At 39.5% G+C, this 25148-nt stretch overlaps 2 protein-coding genes across 4 annotated transcripts in view; both read right to left on the bottom strand.

The window, feature by feature from the left end:
* nlgn1 (neuroligin 1) overlaps positions 1-25148 on the bottom strand; it is a 331652-nt gene that overhangs the window by 212471 nt on the left and 94033 nt on the right. For 2 of the 3 annotated variants that reach the window (XM_075484973.1, XM_075484971.1), the window contains one exon: positions 7958-8017. The exons of the other annotated variant lie outside the window; for it this stretch is intronic. In XM_075484973.1, coding sequence (XP_075341088.1) covers positions 7958-8017 — 60 coding nt within the window. The remainder of the gene's footprint in view (positions 1-7957; positions 8018-25148) is intronic. 3 annotated transcript variants of the gene reach the window in all.
* The window catches only part of LOC142400899 (uncharacterized), a 38664-nt gene continuing 37194 nt past the window's right edge, over positions 23679-25148 (bottom strand). Inside the window, 1 exon segment of the mRNA XM_075486155.1 lies at positions 23679-24171. Coding sequence (XP_075342270.1) covers positions 23679-24171 — 493 coding nt within the window.

Genomic DNA, 25148 nt, shown 5'->3' with positions numbered 1-25148 from the left:
TGTGGGCTGTCTGTGGCAGTAGCACGACGAGGACGTCAGTAACACCCACTTTTCGACAAAAAAATCAAAATGACAATAACCCGGATTTTTTTAAGTAAGCGACGCACCTCCACGTTATCAGTGCTAGTGTAGAGTAATTAATAAATTATAAACAGCATAGTTTGTGCCTGTATAAGCTTGCCCATAGGAAACCGTTTCATGGCCGAATATCTCAAGAGAGCAGCCAGACGCCTCGCGAATATCTTCGGAACAGCTCCAAATGTTCAACAACAAGCAGGGGTGAGTAGAACATCATGTTATAATGTGAAATCAAGTGCCCAATGTCAAAAAACCGGTCTTATCCTTTAATTTGCCATTGTATTTTCTAAATGTGGTCTCAGATCTGTGTCTGCAATCGTAGAAAAACAATTGTGACCCGCTCTGGCGAAATGAGTCGGAAGTCGCAACGTTCTATTTTGAGGTACGGGCAGATAACGTGAAAAAACAATGGATTAAAAAAAAATTTTTTTTTTGGCTAATTTCAAAGAATAGACATTAAAAAACAATCTCCCAAAGTTGTATAGTCCATATAATTGAGGAAAGGCACGTAAATGACAATTCAAGTTGACTTGCAAGTTGTATTAAATGCGTTAAAATTGAACAGGTTGAACAAATTCATCGATTCCTCTCCCGTTAACGTCTACCGTTCCTAATACCTCTGAGGATTTCCCTTTACCTCTGAAACGTCTCTATCTCTGCTCACTTCATAAAACCAATCAAAATGCTTAAAAATGTACACACACAGTGACACAAAGGCCCACAATAGGCGGGAAGTCACGTTTCGAGTGACTGGTGCACGCGAATGGTCCAGCCATCACTCCTGTCAAACTAGCTATCTGTGTTGGTGTAGCCTAAACTAATCGTAGAAAGTCTCTCAATATTCGTCATTGTCAAAAAAGTCATCGTCTTATTACAATATTAGTATTGTGTAGTACTGTAGTATAGTGTAGTGTGTTGATCTGTGTTTTTGTTTTAAAATGTAATTCGCTAAAGAAAGTAGAGTCGCGAAAGCTTTAAACTCTCGTGGCGTCCAATTTTAGCTCTGCTGCTGGACAGCAAGACTTGCTAGCGCTAGTTACGGATTTTTTTACTGACGTGATATCTTCTGAAGAAGATAATGACAGCGATGTCGAAGACTCGGATATGGAAAAGGAGCAAGAATTCGCCACTCATGTGGAAGATGACGATGAAGTCATTGAGCAACCTGTGACTGATATTAATGAGGTGACGAGGGCTATGTCGAGCTGTGGAGCAGTGTGTGTGGGAACAAAAATAAATATTTTCTAATCATTTGGGCTTCAGTCTGGTTTAATACCATTTTATATGTGTACAAATGCCTTTGGTAAAATTAAGCTTTAAGATAAAGAGTTTATCCCCTTAAATTCACAGGATTTTGAAAGCTATCAACAAAAAAACGGGCTAAAAACTTTAAACGCGATTTTAGGGTGGGGGGACGGGTCCTGACTGTTGTTTGTGCTTATGCACCGAACGGCAGTTCAGAGTACCCACCCTTTTTGGAGTCCCTGGAGGAGGCACTAGAGAGTGCTCCTCCGGGAGACTCCCTCGTCCTGCTGGGGGACTTCAATGCTCACGTGGGCAATGACAGTGAGACCTGGAGGGGCGTGATTGGGAGGAACGGCCCCCCCGATCTGAATCAGAGTGGTGTTTTGTTGTTGGACTTCTGTGCTCGTCACGGATTGTCCATAACGAACACCATGTTCAGGCATAAGGGTGTCCATATGTGCACTTGGCACCAGGACACCCTAGGCCGCAGCTCGATGATCGACTTTGTAGTCGTATCATCGGACTTGCGGCCGTATGTCCTGGACACTCGGGTGAAGAGAGGGGCGGAGCTGTCAACTGATCACCACCTGGTGGTGAGTTGGCTCCGCTGGTGGGGGAGGAAGCCGGTCAGACCTGGCAGGCCCAAACGTATTGTGAGGGTCTGCTGGGAACGGCTGGCGGAATCCCCTGTAAGGAAGAGTTTCAACTCCCACCTCCGGCAGAGCTTCAACCATGTCCCGGGGGAGGTGGGGGACATTGAGCCCGAATGGGCCATGTTCCGTGCCTCCATTGTTGAGGCGGCCGACCGGAGCTGTGGCCACAAGGTGGTCGGTGCCTGTCGTGGCGGCAATCCCCGAACCTGCTGGTGGACCCCAGTGGTGAGGGAGGCCGTCAAGCTGAAGAAGGAGTCCTATCGGGCCTTTTTGGCCAGTGGGACTCTGGAAGCAGCTGATGGGTACCGACAGGCCAAGCGGAACGCAGCCTCGGCGGTTGCTGAGGCAAAAACTCGGGCTTGGGAGGAGTTCGGGGAGGCCATGGAGAACGATTTCCGGACGGCCTCGAGGAGATTCTGGTCCACCATCCGGCGGCTCAGGGGGGGGAAGCGGTGCATCGTCAACACCGTGTATGGTGAGGGCGGGGCTCTGCTGACTTCAACTAGGGACGTCGTGAGTCGGTGGGGGGAGTACTTCGAGGGCCTCCTCAATCCTACCGACACGCCTTCCGATGAGGAAGCAGAGTTGGGGAGCTCGGACGTGGGACCTCCCATTTCTGGGGCTGAGGTTGCCGAGGTGGTCAAAAAACTCCTCGGTGGCAAGGCCCCGGGGGTGGATGAGGTCCGTCCTGAGTTCCTCAAGGCTCTGGATGTTGTGGGGCTGTCTTGGTTGACACGCCTCTGCAGCATCGCGTGGACATCGGGGGCAGTGCCTCTGGACTGGCAGATCGGGGTGGTGGTCCCCCTCTTTAAAAAGGGGGACCAGAGGGTGTGTTCCAACTATAGGGGGATCACACTCCTCAGCCTCCCTGGTAAGGTCTTTTCGGGGGTACTGGAGAGGAGGATCCGCCGGATAGTCGAATCTCGGATTCAGGAGGTGCAGTGTGGTTTTCGTCCTGGCCGTGGAACAGTGGACCAGCTCTATACCCTCCGCAGGATCCTGGAGGGTGCATGGGAGTTCGCCCAACCGGTCTACATGTGTTTTGTGGACTTGGAGAAGGCGTTCGACCGTGTCCCTCGGGGACTCTTGTGGGGGGTGCTCCGGGAGTATGGAGTGCCGGACTCCTTGATATGGGCTGTTCGGTCTCTGTATGACCGGTGTCAGAGTTTGGTCCGCATTGCCGGCAGTAAGTCGGACATGTTTCCTGTGAGGGTTGGACTCCGTCAGGGCTGCCCTTTGTCACCGATTCTGTTCATAATTTTTATGGACAGAATTTCTAGGCGCAGCCAGGGCGTTGAGGGGGTCCGGTTTGGCGACCTCAGAATCGGGTCTCTGCTTTTTGCGGACGATTTGGTTCTGTTGGCGTCGTCAGGCCGTGACCTTCAGCTCTCACTGGAGCGGTTCGCAGCCGAGTGTGAAGCGGCTGGGATGACCATCAGCACCTCCAAATCTGAGACCATGGTCTTCAGCCGGAAAAGGGTGGAATGCTCTCTTCGGGTCGGGAATGAGATCCTTCCCCAAGTGGAGGAGTTCAAGTATCTCGGGGTCTTGTTCACGAGTGAGGGACGAATGGAACAGGAGATTGACAGACGGATTGGTGCGGCGTCTGCAGTGATGCGGGCTCTGCACCGGCCCGTCGTGGTGAAGAAGGAGCTGAGCCAGAAGGCGAAGCTCTCGATTTACCGGTCAATCTATGTTCCTACCCTCACCTATGGTCACGAGCTGTGGGTAGTGACCGAAAGAACGAGATCGCGAATACAAGCGGCCGAAATGAGTTTCCTCCGCAGGGTGTCTGGGCTCTCCCTTAGAGATAGGGTGAGAAGCTCGGTCATCCGGGAGGGGCTCGGAGTAGAACCGCTGCTCCTCCGCATCGAGAGGAGTCAGATGAGGTGGCTCGGGCATCTGGTGAGAATGCCTCCTGGACGCCTCCCCGGTGAGGTGTTCCGGGCCCGTCCCACTGGGAGGAGGCCCCGGGGAAGACCCAGGACACGTTGGAGACACTATGTCTCTCGGCTGGCCTGGGAACGCCTCGGGGTCCCCCCAGAAGAGCTGGAGGAAGTGGCCGGGGACAGGGACGTCTGGGTCTCTTTGCTCAAGCTGCTGCCCCGCGACCCGATCCCCGGACCAGCGGAAGATAATGGATGGATGGATGGATGGATAAAGAGTTTATCCCCTTAAATTCACAGGATTTTGAAAGCTATCAACAAAAAAACGGGCTAAAAACTTTAAACGCGATTTTCTCAGGTTTTCAATCGTAAAAAAAGGGTGGAAGATCATAAATCAAATGGCCATATTTTGAAAACCATCCAACGTATGACTTTGACTATGGTATCATTTTAAAGCTTATTTCCATTCCTTTCTTTTGATACCAAAATCTCAATTTTGACATTTGGGTCACTGTGACTCATTTTGCTGGATCAGGTCACAATTCGTGTTTGATGATGTCATAAATACAGGCTGCTTATCAAGGCTCCTTCATTGTGTATATTTTTGTACTACATACAGTTTTATTTAAAAAAATAAGAAGAGTTTCACAAAAAGAGTAAATCTATAAAAGAACATGAAAATTAATGGGGAAGTATGACGTTCAATTAACAATCAAAAAACATTGGAAATAAAATGTGGAAAATTAAATAATAGTAATAAAATAATAAATATAAGTGTAAATATTTTTTACATGTTTTTATTTTGACTATTCTGTTCCACATGGCTTTTTTAGTTTCAACTTCTCTATTGCTACTGCTTTTACTTTAGCCTTTGATATTTTATCAAAAGCTTTGTTGTTTTGTCTACTGCTTTTGCTATCGCATCCCTGAATATCTTCTGCCATTTCTCTTCTTTTAATAGCAAGCTTCACATATCCTCCTGTAATTTCCAGAGTAATTTGTGTGTCAGAACGTGTTAAATCCCTGTACGTGTTAAAACACATGCATGCACATGTAAGCCCTTTAGATGTGAATGTGAAGAAAAAAACATCCTCTTTAGCTAACACTGTTCCCGCTTGGTAATTCCCACACACTAAACAGAGGCAGCTAAGCCCCACTTCAGTGTACGCTTACTAACAACAAGACACGATGTGGAATAGACTAGGTGTCATAGGCAGATCAGCCGTGACCTTTTCCCATTTCGCCTCAAAGGTAACAAAGGCACATTAGTGACGACTTGAAATTTCTGTGAAACGGCGTATAGAGTAAAGCAAATTTTGAAATATTGCTTCCTGTTTTATACTTTGCATTTACTGTATAGAACTTAGTTGGGTCTTATAGTCCATGCTATCAAGTTCATACCAAACAAGGAGAGATTTCTTATGTACAGGATTGCAAAACTCATTATAAAATGGAAGAATAGTACATGCAGTGGTTGAAATGGCAAGTGCCACACAGAAATAGCAAGAGAAGAAATATATGGAAATTGTAAAAGTGAAGGTATGAGAAATAATGAAAATCACAGCAATTTGAAAAAATTAAAGTTTGGTCATATAAATATATTGAAAATATATATACATGGAAATATATTCAGGAAATTAAATCAAATGAAAAAATACTTCCCAAAAGGAAATTATATTATGAAAATGTATATTATATTATGGAATATATAAGATAATATGTATCAGATATCATATTACATACCGACAATAATAAGAGCTTTTGTTAAATTCGTAAGAAAGCAACTTTTAATGGTAAACAAGACTTTTATTAATGTAATTTCAAGCTGCCTAACTTGCTTTTTGTTGTAAGCATAAGTTTAATGGGACACATTTGAGCTTTTATGATCCTTTCTTTGGTTCGCATGACTCATGGCATGAGCAAAATCCACATTGTTCTCCCTCTAAACTCTATCTGTGTACTTTATCTATGAGAAGACTAATATCCCACAGGTATTGCCTTATAATACTTTACATGAGATTCCTGGGGCCTGTCAAGAATTTTGCAGATTCCATAGTTTAAAGGACGTCCACCTCTAGACACTCCAGCTTGAATTGATGCTAGAAAAACGAAAATGTCTGGGCAAATCCTCCTCAATCAAATCCGTTTACATCTCTGTTCCAAGCACAAAAAGAATTACAACCACTGGCTTCACTGAGTTTAAAGAGATTGTAAAACGCCAGATTTGCCGAGTGGGAGGTTGAAGTGGAAGTTGGGGGGATAATCTCTGATTGTACATCATCAGGTAAGATGTTAAGAGCGAGATCAAGAAATGATGGGGCAATGGGAATGGGAAGGTTGGTCAGAGTTGGCCTGACAAAGTGTGTTACTGTGTGTTCATACATATAAGTGTTCTAAAGCATATTTTCCTCTATATTTCCTCTATATATGGATTAGTTTTCTGCTTTGCATCTTTTATCGAGATAATACTTGAGGCTTGCTGGGATTTTATTGAAATCCCAGTGTGTGACTTTCTCCAATCATATTAGTGTTTGTGTGTGTGCCTGTGTGTGTCTGAGCTTCCAGAAAAACAACATTATTTAACAGATCACAGTCATCCAGGTGGTGGTGAGTCTTATTTGGATGTCATTTCTGTTTAATTCATGATATTATTCAGTAGAGGTGTCTTATTAAGACTCTCTGCCTGTCACTAAAATTGCACAGCGGCAGTCTTAAGGGGATATTATTCTGTCTCAAAATTTCATTAAGCACATTTTGATTCTGATATGACTTTTTAAAGGACTTAGTTTTGTTGAAAAATCAGGCAAAAGTACACCTTTTGTATGATTGTAATTATTGGCCTTAAGCAAAGTATCATTTATTTCAAACTGCATTTGATTTTAATATGAAGAGAAGCAGTGTTTCAGTCATATCTTCCTTAGGCATCTATTTTTTTAGATACATTTATGCTGAGCATTGAGATATGATTAAATATCTTAAAGCATTAAAATCATGTGAGAAATGCAAATACATTTCTAGACCTTTTTAAGTGTTTCTATTGTTTATTATTGTTTACAGAGCAGATATCTTAGAGCTGGCATGTGATTTATTTATTTCAGTCAGTTGGACTGAATCAGGTCATGGATGAAAGAGGAAACTAACATGCCATGAACACAGCATAATGTTCAACACAGTGCCGAGGCACTGCAGCCGTGTTGGTATACAGGATCACGTTTTTTTACATGAAAAAAAAAAAAAAACAGCCCTTGGCAAAACTTAGGAACAGACTGGAGAAACGTTAAATTACAGAAAAATGTGTCAGGAATATTCATTTGATAGTTGTTGCTAATGCACTGTACCATATAAAGCACAACATTTTGTGTGTTTACCGTAAAGTGTGCCTGCTAGTTTATGCCATCTCTGCCAGAAAGGTACAATCTTCATATAATGACCACTATCATATCTTACCTTTTGCAGAATAGGTACTCAGGAAATGAAATTCCACAAATGAGGTATTTCCTCTTCTACTGAAAGCAGCATCTACTGAAGGTACTAACTCTAATTGCCTCTGCTGTTTGCAGTCCACAAAATGTGAAAATTGCGTTGGTGTTGATTGGAGCAACAGGAGTTATGTTGCAATTACCAAGTCATACAGACTCAGGTCACTGATTTGATGCCCAAAGTGTGAAGTGTTAGTATTGTATGCAAGCCAGTTAGCCAGAATCAACCTTTTCAAACATGACCACATTAGGGCAAATTAAAAGAGAATCATGCAAAAATGTGGTTAGAGCTGGCTGAAGGGTTAAGAGTTACTTCTATGCAACATAGAAAAGAAAAGGAAATGTGAAGGAAACAGCAAATCCAAGCAGAGAATCTATGCTACAGTGTTAATATCAAAGAATGGTGGGAGACATGTAAACTCTAGACATCAAGCTGAAAAGGACAAAACACACCAGCCCAAAAAGATTTTACGAGTAAAGAGCAAAAAGAAAATGTCCAATACTTTCAAAAAAAGGACAAGAAATGTAAGAAAATCAAAGAAGATAAAAATTGGAGAGAGGGTAAGTTTGGTTTCTCTTGTCATGCAAACCAGATTGGCATTGGGGGAAAAAATACCTTCATCGTCCGCGCGGTCACTATCACCTAAATCATCATTGTGTTTCTTTGTAAGGGGACCTATAGGACCAAGAAGGAGAAGATGGAGGAAAACAAGGTGATCAAGAACAAACACAGTTTTCAAAAGATGTTCTAAAAAGATGAGAAAGTTTGTCAGTGATTATAGTTTTTACAGCCATTCTTTGAAGAAAAATTCTCACACCGACAAGAACTGGGAAGACATGACTAAAAATGTCTATTTGGCATGTTTACGGTGTAAGAGTTTGTTTAAGATAGTTACAAAGCAAGAAAATAGGGACTTTAAAAAAAAGAGGCAAAAAGATTAGCTCTCTGTTAAAAATGAAGAATTAAGTGAAGATAAACTCACAGGATCAAAAGACATACATTTCAGTTTCAAACAGTGCATCAAATGGCATGATTTTCACACACGAGAGGCATTATGCAATTGATGGGAATTATGGCAGAGAAAAAAGGTGACTGTAAATAACGCAGCATCTTTCAGAAGCAGAGCATTGAAGAGCACCATGTTAGCAACTGGACCAGTTGTGTGTTCAGGGTGTTAACCTTGAATAGGCTCAAATAGACACAAACACGCATCCTGCATCTTAAAATTCTCTTAATGCAAGGCCACTGCATCAGGAAATGTTAAAGAAACAGAGAGAAAGTTCATTTCTATTTATCTGTTTACTTTACCTCTTCTTTTCAGATCAAAGATTATGTATAATCGGGCCTTGTTCACATGGATATGTACGAACACTTCAAGGGTTATAATTCTAAAGCTTCTGATGCATCCAGAAACACTAAAAACAAAGTCATTATTTGAAAATTGTTTCTTCAAATGAGTTTTTTATTCTTTCTCTCTGTCAACTGAACGTATGTGTTGGTATTGTGTTTAACTACCTGATTTAATGGTTTAAAAGGGGGAGTGGTCAGGTGCTTCATCATTAAAACCAACCTGTGTCACTTTAAGACAAGTTTCTTGTACATACATGCCACTGTAAACAAATTCAAACACACACACACACACACACACACATACATACACATATACACACCCTCACAAAACACATTCACATTAAGAAAATGTAAGGAGAAACTTCAGATCAAATTCATGCAACCTTACAAAAATGTATTTAAGACAGCATGATGCATGACATGCAGAAAAACAGAAACTTTCTTTTTTTTTTTTTAACTATTCTAAGTTTCCATTCACACACACACTGACACATAAAGCAATGCCCCCCAGAACATGTGATGCCACAGGGCCTGAAGCTGCCATCGGGTGATGTGGAAATGATTGTGCACATCCTTTTAACCAGCTTAAGCACCCAGCCAGTAATATGCAGATGTTATTCACAACAACTTGACATGGTAAAATTAATATATTTATCAACATTCACTCAGAGTGAATGTTAATAAAGGGCTGCTATATTAATTTTATAACATGTTGTAAGAAGAACTGCATTAGTAGCTAATGTTGATGAGATATAGCTCCTCCAGTATTCAACATCATTTGTTTTTAATTGCTTTCTATTCATTGTAAAGCCGGGGACTTCTTCCCAGCTTCCTGCGTCTAAGTCTGGCCAACAGCAGTCTCCCAGTTCTCTTTTGTAATTTTGACAAGCGATTTGATAAGCAGGAGCTGACTCAGTGCTTTCTATGTGCTGAGTACACACTAGAGTCACCTATTTAAAAAATGTGGAACGTCTGGGAAACAGACGTGTGTGGGATGTGTGGATAGAAGGATGCTGCGCAGAGGGATGACTCTCAAACGATACATGAAGTTTATGGCAAATTCATGTCAGCCATTTAGCCTACGTCAAAATAGAGAGCTCCATTCTAAAACAAATTTAAGACACTACAGCACAAAGTAAGTGTTTATTTGTAAGAAAGACTTGTTTTAATATTCATAACTCATACAATATGCATTATATACATATATATATACATATATATATATATATATATTTATATATATAATATATATATTTATATTTATATGGTTGATAAATAGTAAATGGACTGCACTTATCTTGCCCTTTTCTGGTTTAGTTGGCCACTCAAAGTGTTTTTTACACTTCAAGCCACATTTACACACACACACTCATACGGCATGTCCTTGTCTTTACAATGTTAGAAGCTATACAGTGCTTTTTTACTTTATCACACACAGTCATACACCACTGGACGAATTGGTAGGCAAAGCGGGGTTCAATGTCTTGCCCAAGGACACTTCGACAGGTGGTCCAGGAAAGCCGGGAGTCAAACCACTGATCTTCCACCTGAGCGAGAGATGTTTATACATGTATGTAAAATATATCAAAGCCACTCTACTGCTGGAGAGTCAGGCTTGGAGAGTAACACCAAGTTGGAGTGAATGGAAGCAGGAATCGTTCTGATTATTGAAAACATTAAGTAAGCTATCGTCCACAAAAAATAAGAGAATGAAAGAAATGTGACAGATGAAGCTGCTCACTGGATTGTCATTAAAGTTGCATCTTTTTTTCTTTCTTTTTTTTTACTGAGGGGTTAGTGAGGATCAGAGCAGACAAGACAGCTGCATGACAGCTACTATCCCACACAAGCGACCACACAAACACACACAGGAGGGAAACAGAGATCATGTGTCAATTCTAAATTGTCCAGTGACAAGCAGGTCCTGACACTGACCTTTAGCCTCCTAGCTGCCACTGTGAAATGTGTGTGTGTTCCCTTGTTTGTGTGAGTGGCTGATGCTCAGATACTCGTGGAGTCTCAGCTGGTGTCAGCTCTGATTAGGAACATGAAACTTTTATCTATCCAACTTGCGTTTTATCCCTGCATCTTTATTTTTGTCTCCTCAGACTAACATGCTAAGATCATTTGCTGTCTCTTACACCTCTGGCTCTGGCTATTTCTGATAGGGTCTGCGGTTTTTTGGGCTCCTCTCCTGTTTTGTCTTCATTAGTTTTCCTTTGGGTCAGTTAGTCTTGTCTTGTCTTAGTTCTGTTTGGTTTCTTGTTCCTCTTTCTCTCCCATCTCAGTTGCCTCCTGTCTGGTCATTACCCCCACTCACTCGTCTGTATTCAATCTGTCTCAGCTGCTGTCGCTCTCTAATCATCTCCCCCACAGTCTCTCTGTTTTTTTACAGTTTTTGTCAGTTCCTCGCCATTACATCCTCTTATTCTTTTTCATGGTTTGTTCTCGTTCTGGTTAGCTTTTCTTTGTCTGCATTTGGTTTAGTATAATTTAGTACAGTACAGACAGAAATAAAACAAAGTGCAAATATAATTCTGTTTAAAAAAAGGTACAAAAAAATATTTTTAAACAAGTACATGGAAGAGGAAGTATGTTAACGGAGGACGATGAGGGATAAATATATGAATAGAATAGGGTTAATTGTTATATTGTAATTTAATTAGTATATGGTACTTATTTATGGGGATAGTTGTATACATATATATATATATATATATATATATATATATATATATATATATATATATATATATTCATATTTACATTTATATTTACAAGGATATGTGTGTAGTATATATATTTATTTTGGTGTTTATATATTTATTTAGATATTTAGGAAGTGTATATATGGCATAAATTTATATAGGTGTATTGTAGTTAGGATATTTACAAACTGAAGAGTAGTTAAAAAGTGGTGGGAAACTAAAAAAGTATTTTACTTCTTCCCATTCCTTTTTCAAAAAATGTGTGGTGTTTTGTTATGTATTAGCACTTTATGTGATTGAATTTTTTAATTTTTTTGTTTCTCTTTTTTTTTCTTTTGTATGTACAAATAGTTGCATACATTTTCTTTTTTATACAGTACATGTGCGAAAATAAAAATCTATCTATCTAGTATTGTTTCTTGGTGTTCCTGCTCAGCCGCCCTTTCCATTTGAGTTTTAAATCAGTTCAAGTTTTCTCCAACCTCTGGTTTCCTCTGAATCTGCATTTGGGTCCTCACCAGATCATTCTCCACAAGTCATAGAACAATTTCCATCTCTTTCTTTTAAAGAAGGCAGGGACTGCCAGAGCAACAAGCTAGCATCAGCAATGCTTCATTATAGTGAGCATGGTCTAATTTGGAAAGAAACAAAATGACAGCTTTGTCTTCAACACCAAAGGAAAGCTAAAATCCAGACAACTACTGGCATCCATGGATAGAGGAGGAGGACAAAGCCCTTGTCACTTGAGAAAATCTTTTTTTTTTCATCTTTTGAAAAGGGATTGGATGAGGAGGAAACGGGTTTAATGCAAACACAAGTGGAGAAACAGGAAATGAAAGGGGCAACCAATAAGAACAAAACCCATTTCACACATGCATTGCTTTCCATTTATCAGGTGAATTCTGTAGTGGCAGAATATGATTAAGTTCAACTCAACATGTATCAGGATATCCTTAGAAAGGTAAGTATGTTTCAAACAGTTTTCTCCCATCAGTTAGATGATAATTAAAGGGTGTGCAAGTAACCAATTAGATGTGGTTGTATGAAACTGAATTTCTGGTCGACAGCACACATAATCAACTTTGATTTTTATTTAACCTTCAATGAAGCAAACTTTGTATTTCCAGATAACGTTTTGTCCATTTTTTTTCTGTTCTCACATCCCCAAAACCCCGACAACAGTATTGACTGGAGACCAATGAAGAGGAGTTTCACACTCTGACGTAGCAATAACCCATGACTTAAAAGCCTGCTAGATAGCAAGTATGATACACACACACACACATACACACACACACGCACAGATACACAAGCACAAAGTAATACACACATACCAACTTGGCCTGCAGGCTTCCCTCTTTTCTGAATGAGGTAATCATTGAGAGCATTGATCGAACATTCTGCACAGGTGCTATCCCGACATACATATTGCTATGCATCAGTCAATGTCACCATTGGCATACAGACACACTAGCTTAATCAATCACCAATGACCATTTAAAAAAAAAAAGGAACCCAACAGAACACAGCTCAACGAGCAATCTAAAACTATATGTCAACTATAAATACAGAATCAATTCCTAGGGATAAAAGTGGGAGTCACACTTCAACAAAAAAAAAGATGAAAAAAGTGGTGCTCTGCTTTGTGAGGTGTACATTCATGGAGATGTGGTGATGGGTTTCATATCTAAAAACACAGTTTAAAGGACTGATCAAATTCCAGGAAAGACATTTTATATCTAGGTACTTTTTAATACCCTGACATGGTTCTGACAGTAAAATCCAACCACTTTATGAATGCGTTTTCTGTCGATATATCTCTTCTATTCATATGTTTGAGGCTTGTCAAATATCACATAAAGTGACAGCAACTTTGTAGAACAGGCATTTCATTGATTATATGTAGATAATTCAGTTCGACTCGGTAATAAAATCTTCTGTATCTTTATTTACTCAAAATATTTAGCAAAAGTCACTGGGTTAGTTTTATAAGTGCAGAACATTCCATTCCCTGTTGGTCAAATATTAATGCCAGGCATCTTTGATTGGAAAAAAGCAATGATCAGCTGACCTTTTCTAGTCAAAAATCAATGTAGCGTTTCAAGTTTTTGTTAGTAACTTTTTTTGTCACAACTTTTACCACAGCAACTTGAGCTCAAATGTAAATTCATCTGAGTGGGCTGCAATTGTATGCAAAACATGTGGTTTCCAAAGACTTAACCAAGAAAGCTTCTGACGTGTATTTTTCCACACTATTTTTCTTTTCAGGCTGTTAAATGTCCACACTGCATGCAGGTCTGTCTATCCTCATTTATTTCTTCTGTTCTTTTATTTTTTGAAGGCAAGGTTGAAATTGAAGGGATATTTTGTCACTTGATCATCGTACAGTGATAAGATTCTGTAATGAAAATGTTATCAGCCCTCAGAGTTCCTCAGACAGCACATGAAGGGCCAGATGTGGATAGCGTGAATCTCCAGGTGCACTGTGGTCGAAGATAGTTTCAACGACATATACTCTATACTGGCAGGATTTTAATTCTTTTTACTTTTTAGACATTACCTACATATGGAATTTAAGTATAAATGGCTGAAAAAAATACTACAGACTTAACGCACACCAGACAATTTCTGGTATAACCCAAAGAACCTTCAGTCAACGATTTTCAAAAAGTAGTCTCTTCAAAGTGTATTAAGGTCTGAGTACATAATGGTGTGTCCTCAAACTTTTGGAATGGATACTGGGCTCATTCATGCAAAAAGTGAGCCGTCTATGAAGCTATTTATCAAAACAGTTGTTCAGAAGAGAACTGTACGAAGACGTAATTTATCAAAATGACTGTGAAACATGACGTGTATGAAGTACCAGCAGAATTATTCAAATATGTCAAGTATGAATGGAGAAATGTGTCCCAACATAGGAGATGTAAAGATGTCAGGGGCTGGGCTTTTTCGCTGTGTTCTCCTTATAGGTGCGGTGGTGGGCAGAATTCTTCCTGTCTCCACCCTCTGGCAGAGCTGTCCTTCCCATGCCTGCAGTTACACGCCTGCAAATCATCGCTCATCAGGAGGCTGTGTGCTTAAGGACTGACCGAGGCTACAATTCTCTGCCAGATCTGCTATGGTAGTAAATTTGCGCCATTCCTTGACCTCTGTGTTTTGTACTTGCCCTTTTGTAATTCCTGTCTCTTGCCTCTCCTCCAGCATTCTGTCTTTGGAAACAGTTTACTCACCTGCAGTACTCATCTGCCTGCATCTCGTGGAAATCTATATCCTAAAGCTAGTGTAAAGTCTCCTTGGTTCCCCCTTCTCTGGAAACTCACCCTCCTGCCCACTTTCCACCGCTATATTGCCACCAGTACTAGAACCCAGCCTGCCTGCTGATTCTCTCCCCTGTAGCTGAAATACTCCCGTAAGAAGTATCCACCTTAATTCTCTGAAGTCTGTCTCCAATCTCCTCTACCTACCAATGATAACTCTGCCTCTCCCTCTTTATAGATGCCTCCAGGCTGTCAGCGTAGCCACTACTTTCAGCCAGATCAATCTTTCATCCTCCATCTGTTCATTGCCTATTATAAATAAATCTTTTAAATGTGCTACCTGCTGCATGAGTCGGTTTTTTTTGGGTCCAGAAATGATGAAACCATGGCAAAATATTATATAGTCCAAAACAAAGAAGTTTGCACACAGAAGATGATGCATACATTTTGAGATCATCATCATGCACTTTGCCTGTAGTATGCAAAAGAAGATTATAGCTGTATAATACAGCTATACTTTTATTCTGTTGGTGAAGAGTGAGACTCAATTGATTAAATCTTAATCATGTCTATCTCCTCCTCCTCATATTCTTTTATATACTACAGACAAAGCCTCTGATATCCATGAATGACTGAAAAATAAATAAATAAATAACAGAATAAACTGGGTGACTGCTCAACTTTAAAGATGCCAATCTGTATGCGTCTGTATGAATGTTTGTAATGATTAGATAACCTATGCCAAGACCTGGGAAATAATGGCAAACCAAAAACATTTACAGTATGTAGTCGGGGTGTAAAGATTAACCAATGTTAACTGAAACTGACTTTAACAGTAAATATTTAATTATATTAGGAGGCAGAGCCCTTTACTAAATAAAGAAGTCAATGCTCCATTTGTAAAATTAAAGTTATTTGTGTGAGGTTTGCTTCAGATCTTACATCGAGTCAAAGTGAGATTTCTGAGCCAGTGTGGGTCCATACTATGTTCTACAGACCCACTCTGAAAATGGCAGCTTTAGTGATAGAATATATAAATTAGAGCTGTTTTAAACTAACTAAACAAATCAAATTTAAATTCAAAGTTAAATTCCAATTTAACCACTTTTCTATGCAAATGATCATCTCTGCATTGCAGATTTAAATGACCATAGTATATATGTACTGAAGCCATTCAAGACAAGAGCAGGTCATGTTACCAACCACTCATCACTTGGATATGCAACCGACTCTCAACCTGTATTATAACATAACCAGCTCTTTGCTTATTTCATTCTTCTGGTCTTTTTCCTTTCTAAAGTTAGAAAATCTGTCCAATTCAAACCTAAAGACATCTAAACTCTATTGAAGTAAGTGTATTCACATTTGCCTTATTTGATCCTCAGGTCTGAACAAATTATATCAACTCTGCTTTCTTGGAGTCTTAACTCTAAATGTTATGATGATCTAACTTTAAGCTTGAGATTTAATGAATCCTGTCACTGAGGTTTGTTACCTGTAAAACGTGGTGGATCCCAAACATGTGATGATTGACTGGTTGATAGATTTATAGATAACAGATCACATTTATCTATATCCTTCTGACATAAGTAACTGACGTGCGTGTGTACACACGCACGCTTTAAGAATGCTCTAATGTCACTTTCATCTTATTTCCATGATGTATTTCTCATTCTTATTTCTTTTTTCCTCCATCCACCAATTTCATTTTCCCACATGTTCTTGTCCCAGTCTTCTCCCCCCAATTAATCTTATTCCTCCACTGCTCTCCTACTTCTACCGCTTGCTGATGAAACAAACATTCCCAGTGTCAAACATTCCCAGTGTCAACTTTAAATTGACTCACGGACAGCCAATTTAAAGCAGTGAAAAAAACAGTGAAAAGTCAAGGAGGAGAGAACGTGAGCGAATATGTGTGACTTGTGTGCAAAGAAGCACGAAAGTAGGGGGCTGAAAAAATAATAACATAGACAAAAATAACATACATCAAGCTCTAGTTTTCATTTTCTAAATTTCAAAGCCATTTATCACCTGAGAACACTAAGACAAGTTCCACGTCATAGGTTAAAGACGTATTTTGCTCTGGGCTGAAGTGCCTAACGCGAAAGAAGGTCTAGAATAGTAGTAAAATACTCTTTACAGAAGGAGTCAAGTATGAGAGAATTAGGTTGTGCCTTATTAAAAAATGAAAGCAACAGATAAAAGAAAAGGTACATCATGTGCTGCAGTGAGTCTTCAAGAGCACTTCCACATCTATTTGATTAAAAGCAGTATGTTTATGTTTATGCATTTTGGCAGATGCTTTTATCCAAAGCGACGCACTCTGGTGGGGTAAGGGGGTCTTGCTTAAGGATCCTTATTGGAAGTAGTACCTTTCATGCAGGGGTGTCAAGATTTGAACCCAGGTCACCCACACGAAAGGCTCCACTGTTCAGTCCCAGCAGCTCAGTGCTGCTCTGCAGGGGCCAGTGGACTGCTACATTTACAGCTCAGACACGATATGCGTGTCAGGCTCATTTAACTAAAGAAATTAAAGAGTACATTCGGTTAACAGTTAAACCAAGCAGGAAATGACACGGGAGTTTGTACAAAAAGAAATGTAGCGTTAACTAAATGGAGCTGAAAAAGTGAAAAGCAGTTGCCATATGTTGTTACATCGTGATGAGGACTTTGTGGCTTTTTAAAATAAACTCAAAGGAATGAGGTTTGCTCTAATGTAGAAACTCATATGAGCAGTATTTCCCTCCTGCAAATTGTAAAGGCGGTACTTTAGAGATTATTCATTATGGGTCGTCGAGGACTTGTTGCACAGAAGTCCAACTAGCTTAAAAAAAAGTACATCTTAGTTTTAATAAGTCAGTGTCTCAAAACAGAATAGGCCAGGATCAAAAGGCAACGACAGATTTATCAGAATGGAACGAACATCATCAGATCATTGTATTGTTCACTCTACGGGATGTTTTTTTCTTTTGGAACTTTTTTGACAAACCTGATCAGCGACTGGGTGTCACAAATTACAGGATTTTTCACAAGGCTTGTCTGACTGATCATTATCAAGCAGTTCCAAGGTTCTCGTTCGTCATTAACTTTACTCACACAAGTAGCTCTTGGGAATTCAATCTATTTTGCTTGTGTGGTTGTAAGTTTTTCTCTTTTTTTAATTATGATAGAAATATCAAAACGTCAAAAAAGCTCGAAATTGCAAAAACAGGTAATTGAAAATGTATTAAAGGTAATAAAAGCATAATTGAATTTCTCTTGTTGCTGAGTTTTTGAAAACAATTATACTTCTAGGAGTAGTTTTAAATCACTATACTTTTTTACTTTTACTTGAGTAGATTTGTGCAGCAGAAACTGTCCTCTTACTCCGCTACATTAGGCTACAGTGAGCTCATTACTTTTCTTCTTACCTCTTTGGTATTCTTCGTGTCATTATTTTTATCCCCCCTGCGTACGCCTCGTTTTAATTTTATTCAGACAGAGAGAGAGACTTCCGCCAAAGGCTCTACCACCTGACTGTGTTTCACCAATCAAACGTAGCCGTGCAGTCTGGTCACGTGACCATACTCAATCTCAGCGGCGGGACGGGTTAGCTTTACAGTTTACAGTCGTAGCAAACAAACAAAGAAACAGATGAAAAATGTCAGAATCAACGGTGGGAAATGAAGACGCAATGAAGAGGCCTCATACTGAAAGCATGTTTACCCTACAAAGAGTGCGAAACAGCAGCTACATTATGTGTCTTCTGTGTCAACCAAAAACAAACGGCCATTTCAGCATTCAAATACTCAACATCTAAGTTGAGGAAACATGGAGCGGTACGTTTCCTAAATTCGTTTCCCCCGTGGATAGGCGAATGTTTGTTTTGAGGTTACATATGGGTTACATATGTTTTAAACATTTCCTAAGTCTCTTTTATTTTTTACTGAAGTACTTGAATTTAACTGGATTATTTTAATTTAAGCTATTTTGTAATTCATTCATTCATTTTAATTTATTTTATCAATTGGATGAACTCTAATTTGCCTAAAGATGATTATTTAGTATTTTTGTCTGTCTGATTGAATGCTTGTGTTAACAAATAAATCAGACGTTACTCAACATTTACTCAGTACTTGAGTAGTTTTTTCACCAAGCACTTTTTTACTCTTACTGAAGTAATTATTTGGATGACTACTTTTTACTTTTACTTGAGTCATATTATTCTGAAGTAACAGTACTTTTACTTGAGTACAATTTTTGGCTACTCTACCCACCTCTGCATGTATAACCTAACCTGTGGAAAAGATGTTACAAACATGGGACTGAAACTATGATAAGCAGGCTGCTGCCATCAATCATAATGGTGCAGGATTAGCAACTTGACTTAGTCATGATTGGAAGATTTAACTTTGGCCACAGTAGCTCAGTAGTCACCGGCTAGTCTCAACATATATATCTCAGGATGTGTCAGGACAGCATGTCTCTCATCCAAAGGGAGAGGAGCTTTTTTCTTTTCTTGTTCTTTTTGTAAACTGACTCATTGTGACCAATGTTGTCTGCTAATGGGCCAGTGGCCAGTCCATTTATCACAGAGTCAAACTGTTTTTTAACCGAGCCTTCTCTCCTCATGCAGAGACCTGTCAGATCTGCTCTGTTCACACACTGCACAGTGAAATATGGCATGACAGGAACTGCAGAGGTTTCAAACCCGAGTTGGTGACCCTTCTTACACAAGAAAAATGGATTTGGACTTCAGGCTTTGAGGCAATACTTAGCCCAAAAGATGTTTGTGTAACGATGCCTAAGAAATTACTCAAGAGAAAGAAAGTATCGTAACTTATGTGTGATTTCAGGTTCCAGCCAAATGTTTATCACAGCTTTCTTTCTATTCAAGTAAGAAAAGAAAATGTATGTCCATGTGTTAGAGAACATTTAGTGCACCATCCATCCAGACAGATATTTCAGTGCCCTTTTTACAATAGAATCTTGCATCAGGGAAGTGACTATCTTAAGGATTATCACAGCATCTAAATAAATCAAAAGTGCTTAATAATCCTGGTGTAGTGATAAAGATTGCAAATGCAGTAATCTAAAAAATATCCCGGGGGGGGGGGGGGGATCCTTCATTGCACTCCACAATTCTGTGCAGACAGAAGATTGTCTGTTCTATGCCGTAAAAGCCTACGTTTTATTGCCTACAAACCGATATTGTGTTGCTTTCTTTAGAGTACAGGACAAAGTGCAGTAAAAGTGGTTAAAAGGTGAAATAGGTTAAGATTTACTAGATAAATGTATTGCTTGTGACTTGGTCTTGGCCTGATGAATTACCATGACAGCCAGAAGGTGTAAAACAGCATTTGCCAAAAAGTGTTTTCCCTTCTGTGTGTACAAGATGTAAAAGAGATCTTAAAATAGAAGCCCTAGAGCCTAGGCTTTATAGTGACAAAACCAATTAGTGTGAAAACCATATACATGCAGCTGCATGTCACTGAATTCCAGATAACTTTCTGCACTCGCAGATGTCTCTTTTACCTTCATTGACAGAAGTCTTAAAAATCTACAGAGGGCAATCCACCATGTTTTCACTTTAGGCTACAAACAGTACGTCTTTAAAGCATGTTCCAACTCCAAGGCCACATACTGCTACTCGTATTTTAGACCAATATTCAATTTCAAACAGTTAGGTTATACTGTGGGATACCACAAAAAATCCATGTGCGCTTCTGCAGGGAGGGAAAGAGTCTGAAGCACGCAGGCCTGGTGGCACGTTTTGTCCCAGCATTGCTCTAATTATTCAAGATAATGGACAAAAGAATATATGTGAATGGCTTCATTGCAGGTAAAGATTTTTAAAAAAAGCAACTTTAAAACTATACATATATTGCAATAATTATGGTCATACTCTATATATTCATAGTCCCCTTTAAACATTGGTAACATTTTTTCTCCCTACTATCCCAAATTGACTCCAGGAGAGAAGATGGTTGCTTGTCTCTGTGATGGAGTGACATGTCCAGAGTGCTTCCTGCCACTGCAGTTGCAACCCTGCATAGGATGAAGCAGTCATGGAAAACTAAATGAATGAAAGCTTCTTTCAATGTGACTCCATCTTTATATCAAAGATTTAGTTATGAATGTTACAAAATTTCCCAAACCCAAAACACGTGTGTTCATTTAGTCACATCACAGAAACATGTTCTTTTTATGTGGGCAATAGGCAAGTACTCTTAACATAAATCATTAAATATGAGGTAAGGACATGTTTTAAGATTAGAGTAATAATTAAGATTATCATAGGATGGTACAGGGTAGTTTTGAAAAAGCTCCTGGTAAATGAATGTCCTCTTAACATATGGATTATGTGTTTAACAAATCTCTCTAGGAGTTGGTTGTGGACCTGAGGAGGCAAAAACATCAATGAAAACTGTGGTGCTGAGCTCATTAGCCACAAAGAGGTGTGGGCGGGTGGTGGGTGAAGACATTCTGTTCGATGATTTACACAATTACTGAAAACTGTATAGTATTGATTCACAACTGAGTGTAAGTCAAAACCCGGATTGGAAAAGACTGTTATTATATAATATCCAGAGATTCCAAAAGCATTCCATGATAACATTTCATTTCAGCTCGACAGAAGAGATTGATGAAAGAATGATTTTACTTTATTGATTATTAACACCATATCACTATAATATTTTGTTGCAGATGTATATATTTCCCATTTAATTAATTATTCAATTAAATTCAATTAAAATTTTTATTTATTTAGCGCCAAATACAACAAATGTCATCTCAAGGCACTTAAATAATAAAGTCCAATTCAAGTCAATTGGAATTCAATTCATTGTAATCATAATTATTTACAAAATAGTCCAATTCATTCATATAGAGCCAATTCAAAAACAATTTCCTAGCTAAGGAAACCAACAGATTGCACCGAAACTTGTCTTCAGTCCAATCTCCCGTACTGAGCGTGCCTGAGGCGGCTGTGGAGAGAAACGACTCCCTTTGAACAGGATGTTATTAACACTAACATTTACAAAGTTTGCCTCAAATTCGCTCAAAGACTGGATGGAAACACAGGTAATGCCTATTCAAGATGTATTTTATACTTTTTTCAATGCTCGACTCCTAAAATCCATGCATTGTCCTGTAGTTTCTTTTAATGCAAGTGTCGCTTTTTTTCATCTATAAATGTAAAACATAACAATGAATAAATGGATTCGCAACTGAGCAAGTTCATGCCAATTAGCTTCAGTTGCCAGCTGACTGGAAGCTGACCTGGTGGCTGGTTTCTAATGGTAACAGAACATTTTTTTGGCACTAGAATAAATACTAATTAACAGCACTAAACTATCCCATGTTATTTTATTTTTTTCAAATATCACTTGCATTTATGTATCAGGATTGTATTATGAGGTCAAATGTGCCCAGTTACATTTCCTGATTTCACAGCCCCAAGCACATCTTTGAGTTAAGCCCCATCACTAAAACTATCCTCATGTAGAAAAGGTCAAGTGTGTCTAATTAGCTCTGTGAGGTTGATGTGACTAAACAACATGACTCCAAGCTGCTAATTGCCACTGGCAAATAAAGAGATGCCATATTGACATGTGAAGAGTTAAGGACATGCTGTTATTGGCAACACAGTTGCCTGTCTTCCTGCAGGGCTCTACATTTTCTAATTATTGACTGAGAATATTCTTCATTCCTGAATATTACTGCTTGTACATCATTACCAGCAGTGATCAATCACTGATTATTAAATCAAATGTCCATTAAGCCTGAAAGGTATTTCCATACTAGGCAAAGGGCCAGGAAGTGATGCTGGAGGAAGCAGCAGCAGCAGCAGAGAGGAGACCACTGCGAAGTCAGACCACACTTCTGAGTCATATGCATCCACCAAATCCAATTTTTTTTTGTTTGTTTGTTTTTGTGAGTGAGAGTGTTAGAGATTTTCTTGATGTTACAGTCATCCCCATGCAGTCTACAGGGACATACATGTCATTGGGCAAGACACTGAATCTCATATTGCTCCCTGTATCCTCATCAGTGTGTGGTGTGAGTGTATGAGTGTATGAGTGTTTATGTGCCAAGCCTTGTGGAAGCAGACTAAGTTAAAAGCTAATGTGTTAGGATGGACTCCCTACTTAAAAGGATCTGCAGTCAGTTGTTGCCTCTTGATGAACTGGTGCACACAACACTGAATCACATGTTGATTAGGGCTGGGATTGCTATCATCCTAAACACAGACATATAATCACCCCCTCTTCTCTACTGACATCTGAGTTTAAATCATGTTTATCGATTGATCTATAATTTCTTTTGATTAATGTCTTTTTGACGTTTTCTAGTCGTTTCTTTCTCTCTCGATCTTTACTGGGTAGCTGTCTTTAGTGGGTGTATGTTTTTTTTATGTACTCTTTCTCAGGGGCCAGAGGATTGTTCACTGGATATGCAGTGGAAAGTGAAAGTATTCACAGCGCTCCACTTTTTCTACAATATCCTAGCTTACAGCCTCATTCCCAAATCGATTAAATTCATCTTTTACCTCAAAATTTTACACGCAATACCCCATAATGACAAAGTGAAACAAGTTTGTTTGAATATTTGGATATTGATCAAAAATCAAACATTTACATAAGTATTCACAGCGTTTGCTCAATACTTGGTTGAATTAGATTAAATTCAATTGAAGCACCTTTGGCAGCAATTACAGCCTCAAGTCTTTTTAAATACGATGCTTTGAGCTTGGCACCTATTTTGAACAGTTTCCCACATTCTTCTTGGCAGAACTTCTCAGGCTCCATCAGGTTGGATGGGGAGTGTCAGCGCACAGCCTTTTTCAGATCTCTGCAGAGCTATTCAATCAGGTTCAAGCCTGGGCTCTGGCTGGGCCACTCGAGGACAATCACAGAGTTAACTGCTTTGTTATCTTGTGCTTCGGGTCGTTGTCCTGTTGGAAGATGAACCTTCTCCCAAGTCTGAAGCAGGTTATCATCAAGGGTGTCTGTGTATATTGCTGCATTCATCTTTCCCTCAACCCTGACCAGTCTCCCAGTTCCTGCTGCTGAAAATCATCCCCACAGCATGATATTGCCACCACCATGCTTCACTGTAGGATTGGTATTAGCCAGGAGATGACCAGTGCCTGCTTTCCTCCAGACATCATTTTTGACATTCAGGCCCAAAAGTTCACTCTTTGTTTCGTCAGACCTATGAGCCAAATTTTATTTCTCTTGGTCACTCTACCATACAGGCCGATTGGTGGAGTGCTGCAGAAATGGTTGTCCTTCTGGAAGGTTCTCCTCTCTCCACAGAGCAATGTTGGAGCTCTGTCAGAGTGACCATCGGGCTCTTGATCACCTCCCTGACTAAGGCCCTTCTCCCCTGATCACTCAGAGTGGACGCGTGGCCAGCTATAGGAAGAGTCCTGGTTGTTCCAAACTTCTTCCAATTATGGATGATGGTGGCCACTGTGCTCACTGGGATATTCAATGCTGCAGCAATCTTTCTGTAGCCTTCCCCAGATCTGTGCCTCGATACAATCCTGTCTCAGAGGTCTACAGACATTTCATGTCTTGGTTTGTGTTCTGACATACACTGTCAACTATGGGACCTTTTATAGAAAAGTGTGTGCTTTTCCAAACCATGACCAATAAAATGAATTTACCACAGCTGGACTAACACATCACACCAGTTTTAAAATCTTTACTCTGGCTTCCAGTCAGTCACACAATAGATTTTAAAAGCCTGCTGATGGTTTACAAATCCCAGAACAGTTTAGGCCCAAAATACATCTGTGATATGTTCAGAGAATATACACCCAGCAGAGCTCTTAGATCCATGGACTCAGGTCAGCTGGTCCAGTCCAGAGTCCAGACTAAACATGGAGAAGCAGCATTTAGCTGTTATGCTGCAAACAAGTGGAACAAACTGCCAGTGGAGATTAAACTTTCACCAAATGGAGACATTTTAATTAGGTTAAAAACATTTCTTTTCTCATGTGTCTATGCAGGAAATCTGCACGATATATTTGCATTTATCTGGACTGTTGCTTGTTTTTAAATTCATTTAAATAATTTTATTTGTTTCTCTTTATATTCTTTTATGTATTTTAATGCTTCTTCCACTCCCTGCTGCAATGCTTTTATTTTATGTAAAGCACTTTGAATTGTTTGTACATGAAATGTGCTACAAATAAATTTGATTTGATTTGATTTGATTTGATTTGATTTTGATTTGATTTGATTTGGACTGCAATGAGCTTGTAGAAACGTCTGAAGGACGATCAGTGGAAACAGGCTGCACCTGAGTTCACTTTTGAGGGTCATGGCAAACGCTGTGAACACTTATGTAAATATTCTATTTTTGTTTTTTTATTTTCAATAAATGTGACAAAAGTTTGAAAAAGAACGTGTTTCACTTTGTCATTGTGAGGTATTGTTTTTTGGCTTTTAATTTCCTTCGAGCATTGACATGTTTCCAAAAACTGCTCAAGACGGATGC

The sequence above is a fragment of the Odontesthes bonariensis genome, chromosome 15 (genome assembly GCF_027942865.1).
Source record: "Odontesthes bonariensis isolate fOdoBon6 chromosome 15, fOdoBon6.hap1, whole genome shotgun sequence".
In the NCBI taxonomy this organism is placed as follows: domain Eukaryota; kingdom Metazoa; phylum Chordata; class Actinopteri; order Atheriniformes; family Atherinopsidae; genus Odontesthes; species Odontesthes bonariensis.
This window is presented reverse-complemented; position numbering and strand designations above follow the sequence as displayed.